The sequence below is a fragment of the Somniosus microcephalus genome, chromosome 28 (assembly GCF_052327205.1).
Source record: "Somniosus microcephalus isolate GS21.2 chromosome 28, FLI_Smic_1.0, whole genome shotgun sequence".
NCBI classification, from domain to species: Eukaryota; Metazoa; Chordata; class Chondrichthyes; order Squaliformes; family Somniosidae; genus Somniosus; species Somniosus microcephalus.
Window position 1 is genome coordinate 152,089 of NC_141014.1, and position 20,552 is coordinate 172,640.

General features: G+C 48.0%; 1 protein-coding gene across 1 annotated transcript in view; it reads right to left on the minus strand.

Moving 5' to 3' along the window:
* Positions 1-20,552, minus strand: part of LOC147098713 (transient receptor potential cation channel subfamily V member 6-like) — a gene marked incomplete at its 3' end in the record, with an annotated part of 47,290 nt that overhangs the window by 2,451 nt on the left and 24,287 nt on the right. The window contains exon 8 of the mRNA XM_085969168.1: positions 2,656-2,753. Coding sequence (XP_085825294.1) covers positions 2,656-2,753 — 98 coding nt within the window. The remainder of the gene's footprint in view (positions 1-2,655; positions 2,754-20,552) is intronic.

Here is a 20,552-nt window from a genome sequence, read left to right on the forward strand (position 1 = left end):
AACTGCTCACAGAGGAACCAGTTCTGAGGTTTTATGACCCAGCGAGACCCATCAAGATATCATCAGATGCATCACAGAGTGGGCTCGGTGCCGTTCTTCTGCAACAATATGACTACTGGCAACCTATTGCATATGCATCGCGCTCAATGACAGACGCAGAGACGTGATATGCTCAAATAGAAAAGGAGCTGCTCAGCATCACATACGCCTGTGAAAGATTTCACCAGTTTGTGGCAGGACAAGCAATCAGTGTAAAGACTGACCATAAGCCCTTGATTGCATTGTTCCAAAAGCCACTAAATAGCTGTCCACTTAGAATACAAAGAATGATGATCAGGCTGCAACGCTATACACTGAATGTTGCGTACACACCGGGTAAGCTGATGTATACAGCAGACACGTTGTCCAGAGCTGTAGACCCAAGTGAGCCCGCAAACACCACAATGGATGACAAAGTGAACACCTACGTGGACATGATCACAAGTGCACTGCCCATAGCAGATGCAAAAATGGAGCTCATAAAGACTGAGACAAACAAAGATGAAACAATGAGACGACTGAGAAAAAGCATCTTGGATGGATGGCCCAACATGAAGCAAGACTGCTCACCTGATATAGCAGAGTACTGGAACTGCAGGGCGGAACATCATCTACAAAGGAAGTAAAATAGTTATCCCAAAGAGTCTGAGAAGAGAGATGCTAAAAAAGATCCATGGAGGACATCTGGGAATCGAAAAGTGTAAGAAAAGAGCACGAGAGGTGATGTACTGGCCACGAATCAACCAAGATGTGACAAATGAGGTATCAAACTGCACAATATGCCTGAAATATCGAGCAAGCAATCCGGTAGAACCACTAAAGCCACACCCAGCACCAGACAGACCTTACCAAGGTAGGCGTTGACCTATTCGTATGTCAAGGGAAGGACTATCTTGTAGTCACAGACTATTACTCCCTGTATCCAGAGGTTTGTAGACTGCACACCACCACTGCAGATGCAAGCGAGGTCTTCACAGACAACGGACCTCAGTTTTACAATGCAAGTTTCCGACACTTTGCCAAAGAGTGGGACTTTGTCCACACAACGTCAAGTCCTCACTTTCCACAGTCCAATGGATTAGTGGAAAAATCGGTCCAGACAATGAAAAGGCTGATGTACAAGGCAAAAGACAGTGGAACTGAATTCTACCAAACCATGCTTGTATACCACACAACGCCGCTCGAGTGTGGTATGTCACCAGCCCAACTCCTGATGGGACGTCGGCTAAGGTCAAACCTACCCATCCCGGAGAACCTCCTCAAAACAAAAGAGGGGGAGAAAGTGAGGAAGTTCAAAGAGCAACAGAAAGAAAAGCAAAAGTACTACTATGACAGGGGAACACAAAACCAGTGTGGAGACACTGGTGACCAAGTAAGGTTCAAAGACAAAACAAACACATGGACTCAGAAGGGAACTGTCCTGAGTGAAGTTCAACCAAGATCATACACCATTCAGACAGATGAGGGTGCTGTTCTGAGAAGAAATCGTCGAGATCTTCTCATGGGACCAGCCACAGCAAGTCAAGAGACTGATATTGTTGAACAACCTGATCACACAGCTGAGAAAACATCATCTGAGGCAACAACTCAGATTCAAGGACAATCAATCAGAAAATCCTCAAGACACGTGAAGCTTCCTGAGAGACTCATTGAGCAAATTTAAGGACTATTGTTATAGAAGGAAGTAATGTTATCTTATTCTTTCTTCAAGTTCTAGTGTATTGACATATTTCATGTGAACACACAAAGCAAGGTTAACAAACCTTGACCATGATAATGATAATGTAAGTTAAATAAGTGTTACAGTTAAAATGCAGATTAATACAAAGAAAACATGTTGTTAGTTAAAAGTAAAATACTTTTGTTTTAAAAGGAGATGTAATGATATCAGCAAATAGAGATGGTATTTGCCTGTTCGATTATGATGCCTTAATGGCATGATTGCATGTATTGATTGCTTGTGCCTGACCAGCAGAGGGCATGTGACCGAGAGAAGCAAGGCAGTTAGTTTAGTTTCAGTTTCATTCTAGATGCATCACAGCATCGTGTCTCCTCTAAAAGCTGTATAAAAGAGTTGAACAGACTTTAGATTAAAACTCATTCTCTTTCATAAATGTCTCATCATTGAACCCACAAAGAAATCAATACAGGAATAACATCAGTAGAGATATAGTCAGTAACACAGGGCACTGGGGGAGAGGGGTTACTGAGTGATTGTGTGAGGGAGCTGGATTAACATCAGTAGAGGTACAGTCAGTGACACAGGGTGTTGGGGGAGAGGGGTTACTGAGTGACAGTGTGAGGGAGTTGGATTAACATCAGTAGAGATACAGTCAGTTACACAGGTCGCTGGGGGAGAGGGGTTACTGAGTGACAGTGTGAGGGAGCTGGATTAACATCAGTAGAGATACCGTCAGTAACACAGGGCACTGGGGGAGAGGGGTTACTGAGTGACAGTGTGAGGGAGCTGGATTAACATCAGTAGAGATACAGTCAGTAACACAAGGTGCTGGGGGAGAGGGGTTACTGAGTGACTGTGTGAGAGAGCTGGATTAACATCAGTAGAGATACAGTCAGTGACACAGGGTGCTGAGCGGCTATAGACCCTTTGATGACCCATCCGTTACCTCTAATAGTAAGATTACAAGTGCTCCGAACACACTGATCACCTCTCCCACCAGCCGAACCTGATCGTCATGCCTAATATAGGCTTCCTGTGAGAAAAGACAGAGAAACTGGGTTCAGTGTGAAAGTGAGACACACACACAGAGACACAGACACACACGTACACAGAGACACACACACTGACACACACTAACATGTACACACAGACACACGTACAGAGACACACACACTGACACACACACATACGCAGACACACGTGCACAGAGACACACACACTGACACACACACACTGACACACACACACACGCACAGACACATGTACAGAGACACACACACTGACACACACACACTCACACACTGAGACACACACACACACTCACACACTGAGACACACATATAGCACCTTTAACATAGTAAAATATCCCAAGCTTCACAGGAGGGTAATAAAACAAAATTTGATACTGAGTTCATAAGGATGAAATTAGGGCAGCTGACCAAATGCTTGGTCACAGAGGGAGGTTTTAAGGAGCGTCTTAAAAGTGGAAAGAGATGTATCGAGGCGGAAAGGTTTAGGGAGGGAATTCCAGAGCTTAGGGCCCAGGCAACAGAAGGCACGGCCACCAATGGTTCAACGATTAAAATCAGGGGTGCTCAAGAGGCCAGAATTAGAGGAGCGCAGATATCATGGTGGGTGGGTGGGGGGGTGGGGGTTGTAGGGCTGGAGGAGGTTACAGAGATAGGGAGGGTTGTAGGGCCTGGAGGAGATTACAGAGATAGGGAGGGTTGTGGGGCTGGAGGAGGTTACAGAGATAGGGAGGTTTGTAGGGGCTGGAGGTGGTTACAGAGATAGGAAGTGTTGTAGTGCCTGGAGGAGTTTACAGAGATAGGGAGGGTTGTAGGGCTGGAGGAGGTTACAGAGATAGGAAGTGTTGTAGTGCCTGGAGGAGTTTACAGAGATAGGGAGGGTTGTAGGGGCCGGAGGAGGTTACAGAGATAGGGAGGGTTGTTCGGGCTAGAGGAGGTTACAGAGATAGGGAGGGATGTGGGGGCAGGAGGAGGTTACAGAGATAGGGAGGGTTGTGGGGCTGGAGGAGGTTACAGAGATAGGGAGGGTTGTAGGGGCTGGAGCAGTTTACAGAGATAGGGAGGGTTGTCGGGGCTGGAGGAGGTTACAGAGATAGGGAGGGTTGTAGGGGTTGGAGGAGGTTACAGAGATAGGGAGGGTTGTAGGGCTGGAGGAGGTTACAGAGATAGGGAGGGTTGTAGGAGGTTACAGAGATAGGGAGGGTTGTAGGGCTGGAGGAGGTTACAGAGATAGGGAGGGTTGTAGGGGCTGGGGGTGGTTACAGAGATAGGGAGGGTTGTTGGGGCTGGAGGAGGTTACAGAGATAGGGAGGGTTGTAGGGCTGGAGGAGGTTACAGAGATAGGGAGGGTTCTAGGGGCTGGAGGTGGTTACAGAGATAGGGAGGGTAGTAGGGGCTGGAGGAGGTTACAGAGATAGGGAGGGTTGTAGCTTTGGAGGCGGTTACAGAGATAGGGAGAGTTGTAGCTTTGGAGGAGGTTACAGAGATAGGGAGGGTTGTAGGGCTGGAGGAGGTTACAGAGATATGGAGGGTAGTAGGGGCTGGAGGAGGCTGCAGAGATAGGGAAGGTTGTAGGGCTGGAGGAGTTTACATAGATAGCGAGGGTCGTAGGGCTGGAGGAGGTCACAGAGGTAGGCAGGATTGTAGTGCTGGAGGAGGTTACAGAGATAGGGAGGGGTATAGGGCTGGAGGAGGTTACAGAGGCAGGGAGGGTTGTAGTTTTGGAGGAGATTACAGAGATAGGGAGGGTTGTAAGGCTGGAGGAGGTTACAGAGATAGGGAGGGTTGTACGGCTGGAGGAGGATACAGAGATAGGGACGGTTGTAGGGGCTGGAGCAGGTTACAGAGATAGGGAGCGTTGTAGGGCTGGAGGAGGTTACAGAGATAGGGAGTGTTGTAGGGCTGGAGGAGGTTACAGAGATAGGGAGGGATATAGGGGCTGTAGGAGGTTACAGAGAGAGTGAGGTTTGTATACTGGAGGAGGTTACAGAGATAGGTTGGGTTGTAGGGGCTGGAGGAGTTACAGAGATAGGGAGGGTAGTAGGGGCTGGAGGAGGTTGCAGAGATAGGGAGGGTTGTAGGCCTGGAGGAGTTTACATACATAGCGAGGGTCGTAGGGCTGGAGGAGGTTACAGAGATAGGTAGGGTTGTAGTGCTGGAGGAGGTTACAGAGATAGGGAGGAGTATAGGGCTGGAGGAGGTTACAGAGGCAGGGAGGGTTGTAGTTTTGGAGGAGATTACAGAGATCGGGAGGGTTGTAGGGCTGGAGGAGGATACAGAGATAGGAAGCCTTGTAGGGGCTGGAGGAGGTTACAGAGATAGGGAGGGTTGAAGAGGCTGCAAGAGGTTGCAGAAATGGGGAGGTTTGTACGGCTGGAGGAGGTTACAGAGATAGGTTGGATTGTAGGGGCTGGAGGAGGTTACAGCGATAGGGAGGATTGTAGGGGCAGGAGGAGGTTACAGAGATAGGGAGGGCTGCAGGGCTGGAGGTGGTTACAGTGATGGGGAGGGTTGTAGGGGCTGGAGGAGTTTACAGATATAGGGAGGATTGTAGAGCTGGAGGAGGTTACAGAGATAGGGAGGGTTGTAGTGCTGGGGAGGTTACAGAGATAGAGAGGGTTGTAGGGCTGGTGGAGTTTACTGAGATAGGGAGTGTTGTAGGGGCTGCAGGAGGTTACAGAGGTTGGGAGGATTGTAGGGCTGGAGGAGGTTACAGAGATAGGGAGGGTTGTAGGGCTGGAGGAAGTTACAGAGAATGGGGAGAATTGTAGGGCTGGAGGAGGTGACAGAGATAGGGAGGGTTGTTCGGGCTGGAGGAGTTTACAGAGGTAGGGAGGGTTGTAGGGGCTGGAGGAGGTTACAGAGATAGGGAGTGTTGTAGGTGCTGGAGGAGGTTACAGAGATAGGGAGGGTTGTATAGGTTGGAGGAGATTACAGATATAGAGAGGGTTGTAGGGGCTGGAGGAGATTGCAGAGATAGGGAGTGCTGTAGGGGCTGGAGGAGGCTACAGAGATAGGGAGGGTTGTAGGGCTGGAGGAGGTTACAGAGATAGGGAGGGTTTTAGCGCTGGAGGAGATGACAGAGAAAGGGAGCATTGTGGGGCTGGAGGAGGTTATAGAAATAGGGAGGGTTGTAGAGCTGGAAGAGGTTACAGTGATGGGGAGGGTTGTAGGGGCTGGAGGAGTTGACAGAGATAGGGAGGATTGTAGGGCTGGAGTAGGTTACAGAGATAGGGAGGGTTGTAGGGCTGGGGAGGTTACAGAGATAGGGAGGGTTGTAGGGCTGGAGGAGGTTACAGAGATAGGGAGGGTTGTAGCGGCTGAAGGTGGTTACAGAGATAGTGGGGGTTGTGGGGCTGGAGATGGTTACAGAGATATGGAGGGTTCTAGGGGCTGGAGGTGGTTACAGAGATAGGGAGGGTAGTAGGGGCTGGAGGAGGTTACAGAGATAGGGAGGGTTGTAGCATTGGAGGAGGTTACAGAGATAGGGAGGGTTGTAGCTTTGGAGGAGGTTACAGAGATAGGGAGGGTTGTAGGGCTGGAGGAGGTTACAGAGATAGGGAGGGTAGTAGTGCTGGAGGTTACAGAGATAGGGAGGGGTATAGGGCTGGAGGAGGTTACAGAGATAGGCAGGGTTGTAGTGCTGGAGGGGGTTACAGAGATAGGGAGGGTTGTAGCAGCTGGAGGAGGTTACAGCGATAGGGAGGGTTGAAGGGGCTGCAAGAGGTTACAGAGATGGGGAGAGTTGTAGGGCTGGAGGAGGTTACAGAGATAGGGACGGTTGTAGGGGCTGGAGCAGGTTACAGAGATAGGGAGGGTTGTAGGGCTGGAGACATTTACAGAGATAGGGAGGGTTGTAGTGCTGGAGGAGGTTACAGAGATAGGGAGGAATATAAGGGCTGTAGGAGGTTACAGAGTGAGTGAGGGTTGTATGCTGGAGGAGTTTACAGAGATAGGTTGGGTTGTAGGGGCTGGAGGAGTTACAGAGCGAGGGAGGGTTGTAGGGGGTGGAGGAGGTTACATAGATAGCGAGGGTCGTAGGGCTGGAGGAGGTTACAGAGATAGGCAGGGCTGTAGTTTTGGAGGAGATTACAGAGATCGGGAGGTTTGTAGGGCTAGAGGAGGATACAGAGATAGGGAGGGTTGCAGGGGCTGGAGGAGGTTACAGAGATAGGGAGGGCTGAAGAGGCTGCAAGAGGTTGCAGTGATGGGGAGGGTTGTTGGGCTGGAGGAGGTTACAGAGATAGGTTGGGTTGTAGGGGCTGGAGGAGGTTACAGAGATAGGGAGAATTGTTGGGGCTGGGGGTGGTTACAGAGATAGGGAGGGCTGTAGGGCTGGAGGTGGTTACAGAGATAGGGGGATTATAGGGGCTTGGGAGGTTACAGAGATAGAGGGGGTTGTAGGGCTGGAGGAGTTTCCTGAGATAGGGAGGGTTGTAGGGGATGGAGGAGATTGCAGAGATAGGGAGGGTTGTAGGTGCTGGAGGAGGTTACAGAGATAGGGAGGGTTGTATGGGTTGGAGGAGGTTACAGAGATAGGGATAATTGTAGGGCTGGAGGAGGTTACAGAGGTAGGGAGGATTGTAGGGCTGGAGGATGTTACAGAGATAGGGAGGGTTGTAGGGGCTGGTGGAGGTTACAGAGATAGGGAGTGTTGTCGGTGCTGGAGGTGGTTACAGAGATAGGGAGGGTTGTATGGGTTGGAGGAGGTTACAGAGATAGGGAGAGTTGTAGGGCTGGAGGATGTAACAGAGATAGGGAGAGTTGTAGGGGCTGGAGGAAGTTACCGAGATAGGTAGTGTTGTAGGGGCTGGAGGAGGTTACAGAGGTAGGGAGGATTGTAGGTCTGGAGGAGGTTGCAGAGATAGGGAGGGTTGTAGGTCTGGAGGAGATTACATAGATAGGGAGTGTTGTGGGGCTGGAGCAGGTTAGAGAGATTGGGAGAGTTGTAGGGCTGGAGGAGGTTACAGAGATAGGGAGGGCTGTAGGGCTTGAGGTAGTTACAGAGATAGGGAGAGTTGTAGGGGCTGGAGGAGGTTACAGAGATAGGGAGGATTGTAAGGGCAGGAGGAGGTTACAGAGAGAGGGAGGGCTGTAGGGCTAGAGGTGGTTACAGAGCTAGGGAGATTATAGTGGCTGGAGCAGGTTGCAGATATAGGGAGTGTTGTAGGGGCTGGAGGAGTCTACAGAGATAGGGAGGGTTGTAGAGCTTGAGGAGTTTACAGCGATAAGGAGGGTTGTGGGGCTGGAGGAGGCTAGAGAGATAGGGAAGTTTGTAGGGCTCGAGTAGGCTACAGAGATAGGGAGGGTTTTAGGGGCTGGAGGTGGTTACTGAGCTAGGGAGGGTTGTAGGGGCTGGAGGAGGTTACAGAGATAGTGAGGATTGTAGGGCTGGAGGATGTCACAGAGATAGGGAGGGTTGTAGGGCTGGAGGAGTTTACTGAGATAGGGAGGGTTGTAGGGGCTGGAGGAGGTTACAGAGATAGTGAGGGTTGTAGGGCTGGAGGATGTTACAGAGATAGGGAGGGTTGTAGGGCTGGAGGAGTTTACTGAGATAAGGAGGGTTGTGGGGCTGGAGGAGGCTAGAGAGATAGGGAGGTTTGTAGGGCTCGAGGAGGCTTCAGAGATAGGAAGGGTTTTAGGGGCTGGAGGAGGTTACTGAGATAGGGAGGGTTGTAGGTATTATGTCCGTGTATAATTGAGACACGGACTGCAGGAGTTGATTATAACAAGTCTTTACTGAATGGAGACAACCTGGAAACTGAAACTACAGAAGCCTGCTAGGGCCTTTAATACAGGGGTGGTCACTGCCGGTACTGTAGTCTGAGACCAGTTATTCCCTTAAAGGTACATATACAACAATTCCTCCCCTTTTAGATAAACAGTACATAACATTCATTTAACAACTAAATAATAACTAATTACAATTACAATTACAATTATGGTTGCTAGATACATTGGTTGAAGTTAAGCAATTATAAGTTCAGTCTGTGAGGAGGCTTCCTGATTCTGTCTGGATAACGCCTCTTTGGGATATCAGGTTCTTCTGGCAAGGTTGAGTCGGGATCAATGTCGTTGTTTGGTTCGTCTGCTTCCAATATTACCGATTCTGCGGTAGCTGCAATTGGTACTTCGGTTTCATCGCCAGGTGTATCAGATCGTGGTGTGGAGTTGCCGTTTTCCAGTGACTCTAGAATCTGGTCAGCATGGCGTCTTACAATGCTCTCTCCAACGTCCACGGTATACATTAGAGGTCCTTGCCGTGTACAGATCGTTCCTGGCTGCCATTTCTCTGTGCGGTAGTCCCGGGCCAAAACTGGTTGACCTATCTTAAAACTCCTGGTCGGCCTTTCATTCATATTCTGAAACTGCCTGTTCTCCACATCTCTTCTGACGTTTGGCTTAACCAAATCCAAGCGGCATCGTAGTCTTCGATTGAAGAACATCATGGCTGGAGTTTGGTTGGTAACCGCATGTGTTGCATTCTGCTAGGCAAACAAGAAGTTATCCACCTTGTGTTGTAGTGGTATATCTTCATTACACATTGCCTTGATAGCCTTCTTGAATGTTTGAACAAACCTCTCGGCCAATCCATTAGTGGCTGGATGATATGGGGCGGATGTGTAATGCTTAACACCATTGTTCTTTAAGAACCTCCGGAACTCTTCAGACACAAACTGTGGTCCATTGTCAGAGCAAATCTGTTCAGGCAGCCCATTCCTGGCGAATATGGTTCGTAAGACTGTGATAGTTTTTTCTGTGGTGGTTGAGGACATTTTTGTTACCTCTGGCCACTTTGAATGTACATCCACCGCAATTAAAAACATCGAGTCCATAAAGGGACCAGCAAAATCCATGTGCACCCTTTCCCATGGAGATGAGGGCCACACCCATGGATGTAGAGGGGCTTGTGGTGGGGCGTTTTGGACCTTCTGGCATCCTGTACAGCTCTTGGTCATCTCTTCGATTTCTCTATCGATTCCCGGCCACCACACAAACGCTCTGGCTAAGTTCTTCATTTTTACCCCTCCCAGATGACCCTCATGAAGCTCATTGAGCACTCTATCCTTCAAATTGGGTGGAATTACTACTCTGGATCCACACATCAAGGTTCCTCTGCACACTGACAGCTGTTCTCTTCTCGGCGAGAATGCTGGCAGCAGTGGTTCGCCATGTGCTGGCCATCCCTTCACCATTAAATCATAGACCCAGGAGAGTGTCGGGTCATTTCGTGTTTCCTTTTCTATGTTTGCATTCGTCACAGGGAGACATTCGACTATAGTCGAGTGGAATAACTCCACTGGATCCACTGCCAGTTCTTCTTCCACCGTCGGCAACGGTAGGCACGACAATCCATCAGCATTCCCATGCTGTTTAGTTCCTTTGTACTCGATGTCATATTGGTGTGCCCCTAGGAAAAGGGACCACCTCTGTAGCAGTTGTGCCGTCATTATCGGTACGCCCTTCTGAGGGTTGAAAATGGAGACGAGAGGTTGATGATCAGTTAGTAGAGTAAATTTCTGACCGTGCAGGTAGTGATTGAACTTCTTCACCCCCCACACCAGGCTGAGGGCCTCTCTGTCAATCTGGGCGTAGTTACGCTCGGCTGAATTTAACGAGCGTGACGCAAAAGCTATCGGCCTCTCTGAACCATCAAGGAATTTATGTGACAGTACCGCCCCAATGCCGTAGGGAGACGCATCACACGCCAGTCTTATCGGTAGTGATGGGTTGTAGTGAGCCAATGCTTCTCTTGAAGTGATTAGGTCCTTACTCTTCTGAAAGGCCCGCTTACATTCATCGCTCCATTTCCAAGCTACTCCCGTTCGTAGTAGGGCGTTCAGTGGATGCAGTATTGTGGACAAATTCGGCAAAAACTTATGGTAGTAATTCACCAATCCGAGGAATGACCTCAGTTGCAACACATTTTCAGGTGCTGGAGCCTTAACCACTGCTTCAATTTTGTCAGGGGACTTATGCAACCCCTCTTCATCAATCACGTGGCCACAATACGATATCTGTTTCTTAAAAAACTCGCACTTGGGGCGATTGGCTCGTAGCCCATGTTCACGTAGTCTAGTGAGCACCTGCTCTAGGTTGGCAAGGTGTTCACTGTCATCTTCACCTGTCACTAGGATGTCGTCCAAGTAACACTGAGTCCCCGGAATCCCTTGCAGGGCTTGTTCCATCGCTCTTTGCCATATCGCCGGAGCTGATGCTACTCCGAATACCAGTCGATTATACTGGTAAAGACCTTTGTGAGTGTTTATCGTGAGATACTTCCTAGAGGATTCTTCAACCTCCATCTGCAAATATGCTTGTGCTAAGTCAATTTTTGTAAAACGCTTCCCTCCAGATAGTGAGGTGAAGATATCTTCTATCCTTGGAAGAGGATATTGTACTGTGTGAAGGACTGGGTTCACCATCACCTTGAAGTCCCCACAGATGCGAACCTTCCTTGGCTCCTCAGACTTATTGTTTAACGTTTTCTTCATGACAGGAATGATGGGTGCCGCCCACTCACTCCAGTCTACCTTAGATAACACGCCTGCATTCTCCAGATTCTCCAGCTCTGCCTCGATGGCTGGGCAAATTGCATATGGTACCGGTCTTGCTTTGAAAAACTTGGGAATTGCATTCTCCTCTATTTTTATCGAGGCGGTTACGCCTTTAAGAGTGCCCAGTTCTTGTTGAAATACCTCTTTGGCGTCAGGTAAGATTGTTGACAATCGTCCAGGGGTGACGTCGTCATCCTTTTTACCAGCCACCGTCAGTGCCTGAATGGCGTGCCAGTCTAAACTTATCTTTCTGATCCATTCACGTCCCAATAACAGTGGTCCACCATCTTGCAGTATGTAGAGATACAATTTCCGTATTTTCTTGCCGTTGTATTCGACAGGCACCCTTATTTTTCCTCTGGGGTATACTTTTTGCCCCGTATACGTCCTCAAGACAATGGATGTCTCTCTCAAGGGTATGTGTGAGAATAGCCGCTCGTAGTCTCGTTCATTCATGACGGTTAGAGCTGATCCTGTATCCAATTCCATTTTGACTTGGGACCCTGTTATCGTGAGGGTGACCCAAATGGTTCGGTGATCCTCTTTTGTGAAGTTTGAGACAGCTTAGTCCCTTGTTCCCGGATTCACTATCGCTCATCTGGTCTTCGGAACTACTGTCCGTCATCTTTTGTACTTTCCTGTACGGTTCCTTAGTAGCCTTTTTGTTGTCGTTGGTCTTCTTCCCAGACCTGCAAACTCGTGCAATGTGTCCCATCTTTCCGCATTGCCTGCATATTTTGTCCTTGGACCAGCAGTCCTTCTGGTCATGGTTTGTTCTGCCGCAGCGATAACATTTTGCAAATCCCCGTGTCATTTCGTAGGTGCCGTATTCCTGTGGCTTTTGTTGTATTTCCGCAGCTCCCCTTGCTGCTGCTTCGTACGATACTGCCATGCTGAAAGCCTTATCTAGCGTCAGCTCTTTCTCTGAGAGTAACCTCTTCTGGGTTCCTTCACTCAGGAGTCCACAGACAAATTGGTCCCGTAAGGTATCTGCCAGTCCTGCTCTGAACTGGCAGTGCTTTGATAGCTTGCGTAGTTCCGTAAGGTAATCAGCATTGCTCTCATTTTTATGCTGATTTCTCCTGTGGAATTTAAATCTTTCTGCTATCAGCAGCGGTGTAGGATTTAGGTGTTCCTGTAGGATAGCAACAATTTCGTTAAAACTCTTCGCCTTCGGTTTGGCTGGAGTAATCAGGTCCCGCAATAGGCCATACGTTCTTGCGCCCATTAAATTTAGCAATACCGATGCCTTTTTCTCATCGGCTACTGCGTTTGCCTCGCAATATACCTCGACTCTTTCCACATACGTGGTCCAGTCTTCTATTGCATTATCGAAGGCAGTGATATCGCCAGTCTTTGGCATCTTAAAAATCTAAAATGGCGCCTCCCGTGCTTTGCCTTCGTCCCCGATGGATCAAAATGGTGCCTCCCGCGCTTTTCCTTCTTCCCCGCCGAGTTAAGATGGCGCCTCCCGCGCTTTCCCGCAGCTGCCGCTGCTGCCAACGCTGTTCTCTGCGGTATTTTTATTTTTCTATCGCGCTTCAATATTTGCTCCGTTAATTGAAGAACCATTCCCGTCGTAGAGCGGACCCTTTGGGACACTTCCCTCCCTCTTCTTAGGCGAAGCACTGGCCGCGCCCTGTGTGCTCCACCCTCTCTCTCTCTCTTTGCTTCCCGACTCGCTGCCCGGCCCCGTTGCAGAGCCACCTGATCGAGCTCTAGCCCGCCGCAGCCCAGGAAGGATCAGTGCACTACCTGCCACCAGCCCGATTAGCTGGGAAACCACAGACTGGAGAACCAATCCTGGCTCTTGACAGTCTCCCCTGCAAGTTTTCAATCCGATGATTTGGACGGCGGTTGCCCACGGTCGACGCCCGTTTCTCGAGTTTCTTTGGATTTTTTTTTTCTTTCTTCTGGCTTCGACCTTCAATAACGTCGTCTGAGGTGCTGCCGAGTTGCAGGTAAGTTCGTTTCTTACTCGTCGCCAGTATTAGATCCGTGTGTTAATGGAGACACGGAATGCAGGAGTTGGTTTAACAAGTCTTTACTGAATGGAGACAACCTGGAAACTGAAACTACAGAAGCCTGCTAGGGCCTTTTATACAGGGGTGGTCACTGCCGGTACTGCAGTCTGAGACCAGTTATTCCCTTAAAGGGACATTCACAACAGTGGGTGAGCCGGGCCCTCAAAAAGGTCAGAAACTGAGGTCTGCTGCAGGATGAACGCATCGTGGCTGCTCCCAGGGAATTGTGCGTTGACTGCCATGATCATCTGGCGGTGGTCACAGACCAGCTGGACATTGAAGGAGTGGAAACCCTTGCGGTTGCGGAACTCCTCAGGATTCCGTAATGGCGCCCACAAAGCAATCAATGGCCCCCTGCACCATGGGGAAGTCCGCAATAGCAGCGAAGCCCCGCGCACGCTCCGCCAGCTTCTCCAGGGTCACAGGGAAGGTGATTAATTGACGCCTCCTTCTATAGAGGGCAGCTGTCACTTGCCGGATGCAACAATGCACTGCAAATTGTGATATATTCGCGATGTCCCCAATGGCTGACTGAAAGGATCCGCTGGCGTAAAAGTTCAGGGCAACAGTCACTTTGACAGCCACCGACAGAGAGGTCCTGCACCATAGACGCGGCTGCAGGTCTTCAGCAAGCAGGTGGCACAGCTCAGTCACAACCTCCTTACCGAATCTGAGCCTTCGCAGACACTGCTCCTCCGACATGGTAAGGTATGACACCTGCTGCATGAAAACCCTCGCCACGTATCGTCGGATTGGGCGACCTCCATTGCCCCTCCTCCTTCTGGCCAATCCCGGCCCTCTCTGTGCCCCTTCCAAGTGTCCGGCCATGAGGACGTTCCCCTCCAAAGCAGCTCCCTTTGCTATGCCAGACGGGCAACACGCTGTAATGTCTAGCGCTCCAACTGCTCCGGACAGGCCTGCAGGTCCCAAGTCTCCGAAGGCTAAATCCGAAAAGTACTGTGCAACAGTAGTTCACCAACTCTCTCCAGCAACGATCAGAATGAACAGGCCAAGTGGCTGCAGCTTTTATACTAGAGCTGTCCCCTTTAAATAGCGCCCCCCGACTCCGAGAAGGGCCTGGGAACATTCCATCCAACTGTCACTAATAGCGCCAGGCAGAAAGGTTCCGGGCGCCACCGAATATCCGGTCAGGGGCGCCAAAAAGGCGTTGCACACTGAAATGATGTCATGATCTGCCTGCGCACGTGGGCGCGCACTAAGAGTTAGCGCGGCGCTAAATGGATATTCAATATGGGAGGTGTCGCTATCTTCATTGCGCCCGCCCGAACATTGGGTAACGCCCCAATTCTCGGGCTCTTTAGGCGCTAATCGCTGGCGCTACCAACCGAATTTCTAGGCCATAGAGTCATAGAGTTATACAGCACAGAAAGAGGCCCTTCGGCCCATCGCGTCCGTGCCGGCCATCAGGCCCTGTCTATTCTAATCCCATTTTCCAGCATTTGGTCCATAGCCTTGTATGCTATGGCATTTCAAGTGCTCATCCAAATGCTTCTTGAATGTTGTGAGGGTTCCTGCCTCTACCACCCTTTCGGGCAGTGAGTTCCAGATTCCAACCACCCTCTGGGTGAAAAAGCTCTTCCTCAAATCCCCTCCAAACCTCCTGCCCCTTAACCTTGAATCTATGCCCCCTTGTTATTGACCCCTCTACTAAGGGAAAAAGTTCCTTGCTATCTACCCTATCTAAGCCCCTCAAAATTTTGTACACCTCAATCAGGTCTCCCCTCAGCCTTCTCTGCTCCAAGGAAAACAACCCCAGCCTGTCCAGTTTCTCTTCATAGCTGAAGCGCTCCAGCCCAGGTAACATCCTGGTGAATCTCCTCTGCACCCTCTCCAAAGCAATCACATCCTTCCTATAGTGTGGCGACCAGAACTGCACACAGTACTCCAGCTGTGGCCTTACCAGCGTTTTGTACAGCTTCATCATAACCTCCCTGCTCTTATATTCTATGCCTCGGTTAATGAAGGCAAGTATCCCATATGCCTTTTTAACCACCTTATCCAGCTGTTCTGCTGCCTTCAGGGATCTATGTACATGCACACCAAGGTCCCTCTGATCCTCTCTCTTTCCTAGGGTCTTACCATTCATTGTGTATTCCCTTGCCTTGTTAGTCCCTCCAAAATGCATCACCTCACACTTTTCAGGGTTAAATTCCATTTGCCACTGTTCCGCCCATCTGACCAACCCATCTATATTCTCCTGCAGACTGAGGCTACCCTCCTCGCTATTTACCACCCCACCAATTTTCGTGTCATCTGCGAACTTACTGATCATACCTTTTACATTCACATCCAAATCATTAATGTAGACCACAAACATCAAGGGACCCAGCACCGATCCCTGCGGTACCCCACTGGACACAGGCTTCCAGTCACAAAAACAACCTTCGACCATCACCCTCTACCTTCTGCCACTAAGCCAGTTTTGGATCCAATGTGCCAAGGCACCCTGGATCCCATGGGCTCTTACCTTCTTGACCAGTCTCCTATGCGGGACTTTGTCGAAAGCCTTACTGAAATCCATGTATACCACATCCACTGCACTACCCTCATCCACACACCTAGTCACCCCCTCGAAAAATTCAATCAAATTAGTCAGACATGATCTTCCCTTGACGAAGCCATGCTGACTATTCCTGATTAATCCTTGCCTCTCCAAATGGAGACTAATTCTGTCCCTCAGAATTTTTTCCAATAATTTCCCTACCACTGATGTTAGGTTCACTGGCCTGTAGTTCCCTGGTTTATCCCTACTACCCTTCTTGTCCTCTGGCACATCCCCTGTGGCCAGTGAGGTTCTGAAAATTTGTGTCAGAGCCCCTGCAATCTCCTCCTTTGCCTCACGCAGCAGCCTGGGATAGATCTCATCTGGGCCTGGGGATTTATCCACTTTTAAGTCTGCTAAAACCGCCAGTACCTCCTCCCTCTCGAAGCTAATATGTTCAAGTATATCACAGTCCCCCTGCCCGATTTTTATTTCTATGTCTACATCGTCCTTCTCCATTGAATGGAGGAGCAGGCTCGAGGGGCCGAATGGCTATGTATCTATCTATTCTACCAGTTACATCCTCAAAAAATTCCAGTAGATTAGTCAAGCACGATTTACCTTTTGTAAATCCATGTTGACTTTGTCTGATCCTGTCACTGTTTTCCAAGTGCTCTGCTATTACATCTTTTATAATGGACTCTAGCATTTTCCCCACTAGCGATGTCAGGCTTACTGGTCTATAATTCCCCGTTTTCTCTCTACCACCTTTTTTGAATAGTGGGGTAACATTAGCTACCCTCAGCTACCCATGGGTATTGTTCCAGAGTCTATAGAATTTTGGAAGATGACCAGCAATGCGTCTACTATTTCTAGGGCCACTTCCTTAAGTACCCCAGGATGTAGATTATCAGGCCCTGGGGATTTATCGGCCTTCAATCCCGTCAATTTCCCTAACACCATTTTCCTACAAATACTGATTTCATTCAGTTCCTCCCTGTCATTAGACCTTATGTTCCCCAACATCTCTGGGAGGTTATTTGTGTCCTCCTTTGTGAAGACAGAACCAAAGTATGTATTTAAGTGGTCTTCCATTTCTTTGTTCCCCATTATAAATTCCCCTGATTCTGAATGCAAGGGACCTACGCTTGACTTCACCAATCGTTTTCTCTTCACATATCTATAGAAGCTTTTACAGTCAGTTTTTATGTTCCCTGCAAGCTTACTCTCATACTCTATTTTCCCCCTCTTAATTAATCCATTTGTCCTCCTTTGCTGAATCCTAAACTGCACCCAATCCTCAGGTTTGCTGCTTTTTCTGGCCAATTTATATGTCCTCTCCTTGGATCTTATGCTATCCCTAATTTCCCTTGTTATCCATGGTTGAGTCACCTTTTCTGTTTTATTTTTATGCCAAACAGAGATGAACAAATTCTGTAGTTCATCCATGCGATCTTTAAATGTTTGCCATTGCCTATCCACCGTCAACCCTTTAAGTAACATTCCCCAATCCATCCTACCCAACTCGTGCCTCATACATCGTAGTTTCCTTTATTTAAATTCAGGACCCTAGTCTCTGATTCAAATACCTCGCTCTCCATCTTAATGAAGAATTCTATCATTTTATGATCACTCCGCCCCAAGGGGCCTCACACAACTAGATTGCTAATTATTCCTTTCTCATTACATAATACCCAGTCTAAGATGACCTGATCTCCAGTTGGTTCCTCGACATATTGGTCCAGGAAACCATCCCATATACACTCCAGGAATTCCACCTCCGCAGTACTGTTACTAATTTGGTTAGCCCAATCTATATGTAGATTAAAGTCACCCATGATAACTGCTGTGCCCTTACTGCACGCGTCTCTAATTTCCCGTTTAATGCAATCCCCAACCTCCGCATTACTGTTTGGGGGTCTGTATACAACTCCCACTAATGTTTTCTGCCCCTTGGTATTTCTCAGCTCTACCCATACAGATTCCACATCATCAGAGCTAATATCCTTCCTTACAATTGTGTGAATCTCCTCTTTAACCAGCAATGCTACCCCACCTCTTTTTCCTTTTTGCCTGTCCTTCCTGAATATTGAATACTACTGGATGTTGAGTTCCCAGCCTTGGTCACCCTGGAGCCATGTTTCCTTAATCCCAATTATATCATATCCATTTACATCTATTTGCGCAGTTAATTCATCCACCTTATTACAAATGCTCCTCGCATTATGACACAAAGCCTTCAGGCTTGTTTTTTTAACACTCTTAGACCTTTTAGAATTATTATTTACTGTGGACATGTTTGATTTAAACCCTTGATTTCTCTAACTGCCACTTTTGCTTTTCTCCTTCCTGTCTTTTGCTTCTATCCTTGTTTCCCTTTCCTCTGTCTCCCTGCACAGGTTCCCAATGCCCTGCCATTTTAGTTTAACCCTCCCCAACACACACAGACAAGAAACACACACACACACACACACACAGACACACACACACAGGAAGGAAAGGGAGGTGGGGTGGCTGTGTTAATAAAGGATGGAATCACTGCAATAGTGAGAAATGATATTGGGTCAAAGGATCAGGATAGTGAAACGGTTTGGGTGGAGATAAGGAATAATAAGGGGAAAAAGTCACTAGTGGGTGTAGTCTATCGGCCTCCTAACAGTTGCAACTCTATTGGTCGGAGTATAAATCAGGAAATAGTTGGGGCTTGTAATAAGGGAACAGCTATAATCATGGGAGATTTTAACTTTCATATTGACTGGACAAATCAAATTGGGCAGGGCAGCCTTGAGGAAGAGTTCATAGAGTGCATTAGGGACAGGTTCCTTGAGCAGTATGTTACTGAACCAACCAGAGGGCAGGTAATCTTAGATCTGGTCCTGTATAATGAGACAGGATTAATTAAAAATGTCCTTGTAAAGGATCCCCTTGGAATGAGTGACCATAACATGGTTGAATTCCAAATTCAGTTGGAGGGTGAGAGAGCTGGATCTCAAACCAGCGTACTAAGCTTAAATAAAGGAAACTATGAAGGTATGAGAGCAGAGTTGGCTAAAGTGGACTGGGAAAATAGATTAAGGTGTAAGACGGCACATGAGCAGTGGTGTACATTCAAGGAGATATTTCACAACTTTCAAGAAAAATATATTCCACTGAGGAAAAAGGGGCGTAAAAGAAAAGACAGCCATCCGTGGCTAAGTAAAATAATAAAGGATAGTATCCGACTGAAAACAAGGGCATATAAAGTAGCCAAATCTAGTGGGAGGATAGAAGATTGGGAAGCATTTAAAAGCCAGCAAAGAATAACTAAAAGATGAATTAAGAAAGGGAAGATAGATTATGAAAGTAAACTAGCAAAAAATATAAAAACAGATAGCAAGAGTTTCTACAGTTATATAAAAAGAAAAAGGGTGGCTAAAGTGAATGTTAGTCCCTTAGAGGACAAGACCGGGAAATTAGTAGTGGGGAACATGGAGATGGCAAAAACACGGAACAAATATTTTGTATCAGTCTTTACAGTAGAGGACACTAAAAATATCCCAACACTGGACAAACAGGGGGCTATAGGGGGGAGGAGCTAAACACGATTAAAATCACTAAGGAGATGGTACTCGGTAAGATAATGGGACTTAAGGCGGATAAATCCCCTGGACCTGATGGCTTACATCCTAGGGTCTTGAGAGAAGTAGCGGTAGGGATTGCGGATGCATTGGTGGTAATTTTCCAAAACTCACTGGATTCAGGAACGGTCCCAGCAGATTGGAAAACTGTTAATGTAACACCCTTATTTAAAAAGGGAGGCAGACAAAAGGCTGGAAACTATAGACCAGTGGTTGGTAAAATGTTGGAGTCCATTATTAAGGAAGCAGTAGCAGGACATTTGGAAAAGCATAATTTAATCGGGCAGAGTCAGCATGGTTTTATGAAGGGGATGTCATGTTTGACAAATTTGCTCGAATTCTTTGAGGATGTAACAAGCAGGGTGGATAAAGGGGAACCAGTTGATGTGGTGTATTTGGACTTCCAAAAGGCATTTGACAAGGTTCCACACAAAAGATTACTGCACAAGATAAAAAATCATGGGATTGGGGGTAATATACTGGCATGGGTGGAAGATTGGCTATCTAACAGAAAATAGAGAGTTGGGATAAATGGTTCATTCTCGGGTTGGCAATCAGTAACTAGTGGTGTTCCGCAGGGGTCGGTGCTGGGACCCCAACTCTTTACAATCTCTATTAACGATTTGGAGGAGGGGACCAAGTGCAACATATCCAAGTTTGCCGATGATACAAAGATGAGAGGGAAAGCAGTGAGTGAGGAGGACATAAAAGACCTGCAAAAGGACATAGACAGGCTAAGTGAGTGGGCAGAAATTTGGCAGATGGAATATAATGTTGGAAAGTGTGAGGTTATGCACTTTGGCAGAAAAAATCAAAGACCAAGTTATTATCTAAATGGAGAGAAACTGCAAAGTGCTACAGTACAAAGGGATCTGGGGGTCCTGGTGCATGAAACACAGCAGGTTAATATGCAGGTACAGCAGGTGATCAGGAAGGCCAATGGAATCTTGGCTTTTATTGCAAGGGGGATTGAGTATAAAAGCAGGGAAGTCTTGCTTCAGTTATACAGGGTACTGGTGAGGCCACACCTGGAATATTGCGTACAGTTTTGGTTTCCATATTTAAGAAAAGATATACTTGCTCTCGAGGCAGTTCAGAGAAG